The sequence below is a fragment of the Malaclemys terrapin genome (assembly GCF_027887155.1).
Source record: "Malaclemys terrapin pileata isolate rMalTer1 chromosome 20 unlocalized genomic scaffold, rMalTer1.hap1 SUPER_20_unloc_1, whole genome shotgun sequence".
NCBI lineage: Eukaryota > Metazoa > Chordata > Testudines > Emydidae > Malaclemys > Malaclemys terrapin.
In genome coordinates, this window is record NW_026530188.1 from 978403 (window position 1) to 988532 (window position 10130).

At 63.3% G+C, this 10130-nt stretch overlaps 1 protein-coding gene across 4 annotated transcripts; it reads left to right on the top strand.

Moving 5' to 3' along the window:
• The first annotated feature begins 1974 nt into the window (after positions 1-1974).
• Positions 1975-7859, top strand: CDK20 (cyclin dependent kinase 20). Of its 4 annotated transcripts, none has more exons than XM_054014894.1 (9): positions 1975-2041; positions 2829-2930; positions 3077-3190; positions 4221-4409; positions 4825-4946; positions 5734-5796; positions 6583-6706; positions 6891-7046; positions 7292-7859. In XM_054014894.1, exons 2-9 carry the CDS (start codon positions 2856-2858, stop codon positions 7472-7474), a joined length of 1026 nt encoding a protein of 341 aa, XP_053870869.1. In that variant the 5' UTR covers positions 1975-2041; positions 2829-2855; the 3' UTR covers positions 7475-7859. The 4 variants fall into 4 exon arrangements, with proteins under 4 accessions (XP_053870869.1, XP_053870872.1, XP_053870868.1 ...); XM_054014897.1 differs by lacking the exon at positions 1975-2041 and adding an exon at positions 2092-2110; XM_054014893.1 differs by lacking the exon at positions 1975-2041 and adding an exon at positions 2431-2526.
• The last annotated feature ends 2271 nt before the right edge of the window (positions 7860-10130 follow it).

Consider the following 10130-nt stretch of genomic DNA (forward strand, 5'->3'; position numbering starts at 1 on the left):
GGGAGAGAACCCAGGAGTCCGGGCTCCCAGCCCCCCCACTCCCCTCCCAGAGCCGGGGGAGAACCCAGGAGTTCTGGCTCCCAGCCCCCCTGCTCTAACCCACCAGCCCCCGCTCCCCTCCCAGAGCCGGGGAGAGAACCCAGGAGTCCTGGCTCCCAGCCCCCCCCTGCTCTAACCACCAGCCCCCACTCCCCTCCCAGAGCCGGGGAGAGAACCCAGGAGTCCGGGCTCCCAGCCCCCCCACTCCCCTCCCAGAGCCGGGGAGAGAACCCAGGAGTCCGGGCTCCCAGCCCCCCCACTCCCCTCCCAGAGCCGGGGGAGAACCCAGGAGTCCTGGCTCCCAGCCCCCCTGCTCTAACCCACCAGCCCCCGCTCCCCTCCCAGAGCCGGGGAGAGAACCCAGGAGTCCTGGCTCCCAGCCCCCCCCTGCTCTAACCACCAGCCCCCACTCCCCTCCCAGAGCCGGGGAGAGAACCCAGGAGTCCGGGCTCCCAGCCCCCCCACTCCCCTCCCAGAGCCGGGGGAGAACCCAGGAGTTCTGGCTCCCAGCCCCCCTGCTCTAACCCACCAGCCCCCGCTCCCCTCCCAGAGCCGGGGAGAGAACCCAGGAGTCCTGGCTCCCAGCCCCCCCGCTCCCCTCCCAGAGCCGGGGGAGATCCCAGGAGTCCGGGCTCCCAGCCCCCCCACTCCCCTCCCAGAGCCGGGGGAGAACCCAGGAGTCCTGGCTCCCAGCCCCCCTGCTCTAACCCACCAGCCCCCGCTCCCCTCCCAGAGCCGGGGAGAGAACCCAGGAGTCCTGGCTCCCAGCCCCCCCCTGCTCTAACCACCAGCCCCCACTCCCCTCCCAGAGCCGGGGAGAGAACCCAGGAGTCCTGGCTCCCAGCCCCCCCCTGCTCTAACCACCAGCCCCCACTCCCCTCCCAGAGCCGGGGAGAGAACCCAGGAGTCCGGGCTCCCAGCCCCCCCACTCCCCTCCCAGAGCCGGGGGAGAACCCAGGAGTTCTGGCTCCCAGCCCCCCTGCTCTAACCCACCAGCCCCCGCTCCCCTCCCAGAGCCGGGGAGAGAACCCAGGAGTCCTGGCTCCCAGCCCCCCCGCTCCCCTCCCAGAGCCGGGGGAGATCCCAGGAGTCCGGGCTCCCAGCCCCCCCACTCCCCTCCCAGAGCCGGGGGAGAACCCAGGAGTCCTGGCTCCCAGCCCCCCTGCTCTAACCCACCAGCCCCCGCTCCCCTCCCAGAGCCGGGGAGAGAACCCAGGAGTCCTGGCTCCCAGCCCCCCCCTGCTCTAACCACCAGCCCCCACTCCCCTCCCAGAGCCGGGGAGAGAACCCAGGAGTCCGGGCTCCCAGCCCCCCCACTCCCCTCCCAGAGCCGGGGGAGAACCCAGGAGTTCTGGCTCCCAGCCCCCCTGCTCTAACCCACCAGCCCCCGCTCCCCTCCCAGAGCCGGGGAGAGAACCCAGGAGTCCTGGCTCCCAGCCCCCCCGCTCCCCTCCCAGAGCCGGGGGAGATCCCAGGAGTCCGGGCTCCCAGCCCCCCCACTCCCCTCCCAGAGCCGGGGGAGAACCCAGGAGTCCTGGCTCCCAGCCCCCCTGCTCTAACCCACCAGCCCCCGCTCCCCTCCCAGAGCCGGGGAGAGAACCCAGGAGTCCTGGCTCCCAGCCCCCCCCTGCTCTAACCACCAGCCCCCACTCCCCTCCCAGAGCCGGGGAGAGAACCCAGGAGTCCTGGCTCCCAGCCCCCCCCTGCTCTAACCACCAGCCCCCACTCCCCTCCCAGAGCCGGGGAGAGAACCCAGGAGTCCGGGCTCCCAGCCCCCCCACTCCCCTCCCAGAGCCGGGGGAGAACCCAGGAGTCCTGGCTCCCAGCCCCCCCTGCTCTAACCCACCAGCCCCCGCTCCCCTCCCAGAGCCGGGGGAGATCCCAGGAGTCCGGGCTCCCAGCCCCTTGTCATGTGACCAGGCCCATGCCGGCTTCGGGCAGTTCCGGGTGCGTTGCTAGGCAACTGGGCCCCGGTTGCCAGGGCGCCTGCCCGGCCTGCCAGGTACTGGGGCTGTGGGGGGAGAGGGCGGCGCGGTGCATTGTGGGACGGGGGGGCCTCCCCTCTACTGGGGTGCGTCAGGAATTGGGGGGGTAGCCTGCGAGGGAGCAGTGCATTGTGGGATGGGGTGCCCTAGAAGGGTGAGGGGGGGTCCCCTGTGGGGCAAGGAAGCAGTTCATTATGGGACAGGGCACCCCCCAGTATCCCACAATGCACTGCGGGTACCCCTCAAATGGGGGGGCATAACTTGAGAGGGAGCAGTGCATTATGGGAAGGGAAAGGGGACCCCCCCCTCCAGTATCCCACAATGCATTGTGGGTGCCTTGGGATTGGGGGGGCTGTAACTTGAGAGGGAGCAGTGCATTATGGGACAAGGCACCCACCAGTATCCCACAATGCACTGCAGGTGCCCCAGAAATTGGGGGGGGGGAGGTTGCCTGGAGCAGTGCATTGTGGGAAGGGAAAGGGGTGGTCCCCTCAGATATGGGGTGAGGAAGCAGTGGGTTATGAGATAGGACACCCCTGATATCCCACAATGCACTGTGGGTGCCTTAGGAATGGGGGTCTGGCCTGGGAGAGGCAGCAGTGCATTGTGGGATGGGGCTCCCCCAATAACCCATAGTGCATTGCAGGGGCCCCCGCATCGGGGTTCCCTCAGTGTAAGGGGTGAGGAGCAGGGCATTATGGGCCAGGGCATCTCCCCCACCCCACCCCCTATATACCACAATGCCTAGTGCCCCTTTTGGGGGTGGGGGGCCCCTAACAGGATGTGAATTATTCTCTCCCACAGGTCCCAGTGCAAACCAGTCAGCCCAGCATGGACCAGTACAGCATCCTGGGCAGGATCGGGGAAGGAGCCCACGGCATTGTCTTCAAAGCCAAGAACGTAGAGGTGAGAATGTCCCCGCTCGATCTGATCCCCGCAGCCAGGGCTGGGGGGCAGGCCGCCTGGATTCTCTCCACGGCTCTGGGAGGGGAGTGGGGGCAGCGGGAGCTAGGACTCCTGGGTTCTATTCTCAGTGCATCCCTGCCCCACAGACGGGGGAGACCGTGGCATTGAAGAAGGTCGCTCTGCGGAGACTGGAGGACGGGATCCCGAACCAGGCGCTGCGGGAGATCAAAGCGCTACAGGAGATTGAGGAGAATCAGCATGTGAGTGGGGGGCTGGGAGCCCGGACTCCTGGATTCTCTCCCCGCTCTGGGAGGGGAGTGGGGGCTGGAGGTTAGAGCAGGGGGGCTGGGAGCCAGGACTCCTGGGTTCTCTCTGTGGCTGTGGGAGGAGAGTGGGGGCTGGTGGTTAGAGCAGGGGGGGCTGGGAACCAGGACTCCTGGGTTCTCTCCGTGGCTCTGGGAGGGGAGTGGGGTTTAGTGGGGTCTGGGCAAGGTGACCTCTTGGGGTTCCTGCCAGCCCTACAGCACTGGGGTTCTGTGATGGCAAAGCCACAGTGTTGGGGGTCAGAAATAGAGACCCCAGGTCTATTTCTCCACATCCCTTTTCACTGCCGGGGCTGTAGCTATCCTATCCTCCTGCCTCAGGGTTGCTGCCTTCTTTCTTTCTTGTTCCCCTGTTTCTTTGTTCCTTTCTCTGTATTCTTTCTTTCTCTTTCTCTACTTTTTTTTGTTTGTTTGTTTGCCTTTCTGTCTTTTCCTTCATTGGCTTCTAGAGCTGGGCAAAACAAAATCAACAGAGTGAAACTGACAAAAAATGCAGTTTTCAGGCACTAAAAATTCAGTAAATTCCACCAACCCCCCCCCCCCCGCCCCAAACACAGGGGGAGGAACCATCAAAAGGTTTTGTTGTGACCCAAATGAAATTTTGTCTGGTTTTGTTTTGTTTTTTGTTTTGGCCAGAAAAACTGGAAAAATTCAGTTAGAAACTAACCACGTTTTCCCCCTGGATGGATGGATCTTTCTTTCTTTCTTTCTTTCTTTCTTGTTGCTGATAGATACTTGGTAAGTTAAGATGCCAAGGAAGCAGAAGCCGTGAGCTATGGGTGGGTCTGGGAGATTCGGCTACGCAGGCCCGCCGAACTGCTTAGGGGCAGCAGGCACTGGGATGGGCGGGCCCATGGCTCGGACCGAAGGCAGGATACTGGGCCGACGGGCTCGTGGCTGAGACCTGGCAGGGCCGGGACACCAGGCTGGCTAGGCTCACGGCTCTGCCCTGTCTCCCCCGTCGCAGGTGGTGAAGCTGAAGGCCGTGTTCCCCCACGGCGCAGGCTTCGTGCTGGTGTTCGAGTACATGCTGTCGGACCTGGCCGAGGTGATCCGCAACGCCCAGCAGCCCCTCACGCAGGCCCAGGCGAAAGGCTACATGCTCATGTTGCTGCAGGGGGTGGCCTTCTGCCACGCCAATAACATCATGCACCGGGTGAGGCCAGCCCCCCTGCTCTAAGCACTAGCCCCCACTCCCCTCCCAGAGCCGGGGAGAGAACCCGGGCGTCCGGGCTCCCAGCCCGCCCCTGCTCTAACCCACCAGCCCCACTCCCCTCCCAGAGCCAGGAGAGAACCCAGGCATCCGGGCTCCTAGCCCCGCCTGCTCTAACCACCAGCCCCCACTCCCCTCCCGGAGCCAGGAGAGAACCCAGGAGTCCTGGCTCCCAGCCCCCCCTGCTCTAACCACCAGCCCCACTCCCCTCCCAGAGCGGGGAGAGAACCCAGGCGTCCGGGCTCCCAGCCCCCCCTGCTCTAACCACCAGCCCCACTCCCCTCCCAGAGCCAGGAGAGAACCCAGGCGTCCGGGCTCCCAGCCCCGCCCGCTCTAACCCACTCATTGTTCCCAGCAGGATCTGAAACCAGCCAATTTACTCATCAGCTCTACGGGGCAGCTGAAGATTGCGGATTTCGGCCTCGCCAGGGTGTTCTCCAGTGACGCAGGCCGGCTCTACAGCCACCAGGTGGCCACCAGGTGAATGGGAGCGGCCGGGCTCTGGGCTGGAACCTTGGCCACAGAACCGGGTCGGTCCACGGAGCCAGGGACCAGGAATTGGGCTCCGGGGTTCTCTCCCCGGCTCTGGGGCGGGAGTGGGGGCTGGTGGTTAGAACAGGGGGGCTGGGAGCCAGGACTCCTGGGTTCTCTCCCCAGCTCTGGGGCGGGAGTGGGGGCTGGTGGTTAGAGCGGGGGGGCTGGGAGCCAGGACTCCTGGGTTCTCTCCTCAGCTCTGGGAGGGGAGTGGGGGCTGCTGGGTTAGAGCAGGGGGGCTGGGAGCCAGGACTCCTGGGTTCTCTCCCAGCTTTGGGAGGGGAGTGGGGGCTGGTGGTTAGAGCAGGGGGGGCTGGGAGCCAGGACTCCTGGGTTCTCTCCTCAGCTCTGGGAGGGGAGTGGGGGCTAGTGGGTTAGAGCAGGGGGCTGGGAGCCAGGACTCCTGGGTTCTCTCCTCAGCTCTGGGAGGGGAGTGGGGGCTGGTGGTTAGAGCAGGGGGAGCTGGGAGCCAGGACTCCTGGGTTCTCTCCTCAGCTCTGGGAGGGGAGTGGGGTCTAGTGGTTAGAGCAGGGGGGCTGGGAGCCAGGACTCCTGGGTTCTCTCCCGGCTTTGGGAGGGGAGTGGGGGCTGGTGGTTAGAGCAGGGGGCTGGGAGCCAGGACTCCTGGGTTCTCTCCTCAGCTCTGGGAGGGGAGTGGGGGCTGGTGGTTAGAGCAGGGAGATGCTAGTGGTGGGTATGGAGGTGTGTAACCGTCTCTCTGTCTCCGCATTAGGTGGTACCGTGCCCCGGAGCTCCTGTACGGTGCCCGGAAGTATGACGAAGGGGTGGATTTGTGGTGAGCTCCCCGGCCCCTCATCCCCCGCATTTTTAGTCTCCCCTCCATGCTCGAGCCCCGCTATGGCTGGACAGCCGCTCGTTAGCGTGAATCCCCTCCCCCCGCTGATGTGGGGGTCCGGAACGCAGAGATCTCTGCTGGGGCCGGATTTGACTGCATACTTAATGAAGGGGTCTGGCTAAGGGGGCTTCCCTCCTTAATCCAGCCCTAGCCCTGCCCTTTTTGTCCTGCCCCATAGCCATGCTCCCCCCACATAATCATGCCGCCCAAGCCCCTTTACAGGGAGCCAGACCACAGAGCGTGGCCCTAGCGGGGGTTTCAGCCCCCACACAGCCCCTTCCCACACCTCCCAGCAGAGACGTGATAAGGCAGTTCTCACTTCTACAAGCATCCGGCTCAGGCTCTCTGCAGACTCGGGCAGCGCCCCTGTGTCCGTTACACTCAGGCAGTTCGCACTTCTGCGAGCTGTCGGCTCTTCGGGCAGGTGTCGCACTTTGACGCTTCTCTCCCCAGGCGGGAGTCCCGGGAACTCCTGTTATTTTTTTATCCTGAAGGTCCAGCGTCTCTCGTGTGTACATGTGTGTGTGTGTGTGTGTGTGGGGCCCACGACTGAGCCCTAAATGATCTCCCCCACCCCCCTTGCTGCCCGGAGGCACCTCAGGACGGTGAGGATGGCCCCGCGGACCCCGGGGACACAGTGGGATAGGGGTCAGTCATGGAGAGTCATGCCTGGGGTTCCATAGACCCCCACCCCGGCCTGCTCTCCCTTTTCTGCATCCGCTTCAGGGCTGTGGGCTGCATTTTTGCTGAGCTGCTGAACAACTCGCCCCTCTTCCCCGGGGAGAACGACATCGAGCAGCTCTGCTGTGTACTCCGGGTGCTGGGGACCCCCAGTCCGCGCGTCTGGCCGGTGAGTGTGACCGGGGTTCTCTTCCAGCTCTGGGGCTAGTGGGTAGAGCAGGGGGGCTGGGAGCCAGGACTCCTGGGTTCTCTCCCTGGCTCTGGGAGGGGAGTGGGGGCTGGTGGTTAGAGCAGCAGGCAGGGCGGAGGCTCCAGGACTCCTGGGATTTCTAAGCACTCATCTCCCATGGCAGGAGATCACGGAGCTGCCTGACTACAACAAGATCTCGTTCAAAGACCACCCGCCCATCCCGCTGGAGGAGGTGCTGCCCGACGCCCCCCCACAGGCCCTGCAGCTGCTCGGGCGCTTCCTGGTCTACCCTTCCCGGGAGCGCGTGAGGGCAGCCCAGGTAAGGGAACCCCACTGCTCTCCCAGTGCCCGGAGAGAACCCAGGAGTCCTGGCTCCCAGCCCCCCCCCCCCCTGCTCCAACCCACTGCACCCCACTTCCCTCCATCTCTAATCTCCCCTGGCAGTCGGGGCTGGGTGCCGTGGGGCGGGGAGTGCAATACCTCAAGATGCCACCAGGGGGTGCCCCAGGCTCTCCCGTTGGTCAGCTGTGTCACCAGGTTAACCCTTTCTTTCCCCTTCCCCAGGCATTGCTGCATCCCTATTTCTTCACCCCCCCGCTGCCCGCCCACCACTCGGAGCTACCCATTCCCCAGCGAGGGGGCAGGACGGCCCGGCAGGGACCCCCGCACCAGCGCAACTTCCACATCGAGCGGCCCGTGGAAGAGTCTGTGGTGGACCCCAAATGGGTGGCCCCTTATGTGGTGTGAGGGTGAAGATGGGACACGGGGCCTGCCCCTCTGGGGGGCGCCGGCTCCCACCCGGCCCCAGGGCAGGGACTGGCTGCCTCAGGGGGGCAGGGAATGGGGCAGGGGCCTGTCTTCTCTAGGGGGCGCCGGCTCCCACCCGGCCCCAGGGCAGGAACTGGCTGGCTCAGGGGGCGGGGAACGGGGCAGGGGCCTGTCCCCTCTGGGGGGCGCTGGCTCTGATCCAGCCCTGTGGAGGGTGAAGATTGGCCCCAGTCCCCTATATAGTCCCTGTAATAGGGACCCCCAGTCTGTCTGTCCCCCCAACATCTCCCCCTCTGGTTCCTGGTGCTCTCTGGACTCTGGTGTCACTGAGTTTTGTAATTAAACGGCTTTCGTTTACTGTGAACTGACTCCCGGCCCCTTTCCTGGAATTGCCCCACCCCCTGGTCTGGTTCTGTATGTGGGAGCCAGAACTCCTGGGTTCTCACCCACCTCTGTGAGGGGAGCGGGGGCCGGTGGGTTAGAGCAGGGTGGGCTGGGAGCCCGGACGCCTGGTTTCTATACCCGACTCTGGGAGGGGAGTGGGGTGTAGTGGTTAGAGCAGTGGGGGCTGGGAGCCCGGACTCCTGGTTTCTATACTCGGCTCTGGCAGAGGACTGGCGGCTACTGGGTTAGAGTTCGGGGGCTGGGAGCCAGGACTCCGGGGTTCTCTCCCGGCTCTGGGAGGGGAGTGGGGGCTGGTGGTTAGAGCCGGAGGGCTGGGAGCCAGGACTCCTGGGTTCTCTCCCCGGCTCTGGGAGGGGAGTGGAGTCTGGTGGTTAGAGCAGGGGGGCTGGGAGCCAGGACTCCTGGGTTCCCTCCCCGGCTCTGGGAGGGGAGTGGGGGCTGGTGGTTAGAGCAGGGGGGGCTGGGAGCCAGGACTCCTGGGTCCAGTCTTTGGCTCTGCCTCACTTCCCCGTTCTCCCGGCAGTGACAGGCGGGTGACAGCCGCCCAGCCTGAGCCAGGAGATAGCGCTATCTCTGTCGCCATGTGCCCGCCTCTGGGCTGTGCTGGCGTTGCTGGGGGGTGGGGGGCACAGGAGCCCTCACTTTCCTGCCCTGCTCTGGCCTCGTCTCCCTCCGTTCCTGCTCCTTGGCCTGTCCTGCTCTCGCGTGCTTTCATTCTTCATGTCTCTTTCACGTCTTCCTTCCTCTCACACATGTCTCACTCTTGGGCCTCCCTTCCTTCAGTCACTGTCAGGCCCTGTCTTTCGCTGTCCCGCTCTCCGCCTGTCACCCTCGTTCTGTCTTTCATTAGCACCTTCTCCCGCCCCTCTGCAGCGTGATCTCTCTCCATCGTTCGTTAGCACCCTCTGGGTGACAGCCCATTGCGCTGGGCGCTGGACAGTGTCTATTAGGTGTATTACGGTACCTCCTAGGCACCCCAGCCATGGCCCAGGACCCACCGCGCCGGGCGCTGTACAAACATGTAACAGAAAGACAATCCCTGCGCCCGCAGAGCTTCCCGTCTGAGACGAGACCCGGGGCGGGTCCAGACTGGGTACCGCAAGGGAACAACGAGTCCCTATTGCAGCCAGCTCCACACTACGGTAGCCTTCCCCTCGCCTAGGTTTTTTCCCGAGGCATCACGGCAAAGGAGGCGGAGAACGGGGGGCTGTGCGCCCGAGCCCAAAGTTGCTCGGTGGGGAGAGACACCAGCGGACGATGGAGGCTGGAGGCGGGGGCAGGAGTGGAGATCTGGATAGCGATGGGGCTAGATCGGCTGCCGGAGACCTCATACAGTCCTAGATTCCTCGCCATGAAGAGTCGCTGCTTCGCAGGGCAGAGCCCCCAAGCACAGCACGGCCAGCGTTCTTGTTCCTACCGGGATACGTGCACATTTAGCCATACTAAGCCCCACATGGTTTGCTTATGCCCGGGTTCCCAGGCAGTCCAGGTGGCTTGGTATCTCTGACCTGCCCCCCTGCATTATTTAACCACCATTTCTGAGCCATCTGCAAACTTTATCAGGGATGATTTTATATTTTCTTCCAGGGCATTGATCAAAATGCCTGTCGGAGAACTGATTCCAGGGGACCCCACTGGAAACAGACCCACTCGGGGATCATTCCCCGCTTACGGTTACATTCCGAGATCTATCAGTTAGCCAGTTTTTAAGGCATTTAATGTGGGTTGTGTTAATGTTACATTGTGTGAATTTTTAATCAGTGTCACGCAGGACCAGGTCAAACGCCTTAGCGAAGTCTGCCTGTTACATCAACGCTGCCATCTTTAGCAACCAAACGTGTAATCTCGTCAAAAAAAGATACTAAGTTAGTTTGACCGCATCTATTTTCCGTAAACCCCTGTTGATTGGCATTAATTATGTCACTCTCTTTTAATTCTTCATTAATTGAGTCCTGTATCAGCCGCTCCATTATCTTGCCCAGGATGGATGTCAGGCTGACAGGTCTATAATTACCCAGATCATCTCGTTCACCCTTTTTCAAAAATTGGCACCTTGGTTTATTGCAGATTTATTACACATTGACCTTCCCCCAGTGCTCCAAGTAACAGTACTGCCAGCTCCTCGGCCAGCTCTCTTCAAACTCTTGGATTGAAGGTCTCTGGGCCTGATGATGTAAAAATGTCTGACTTTAGTAGTGTCCTCCAGAGGCACTAGTGGAATGGAAAAAGT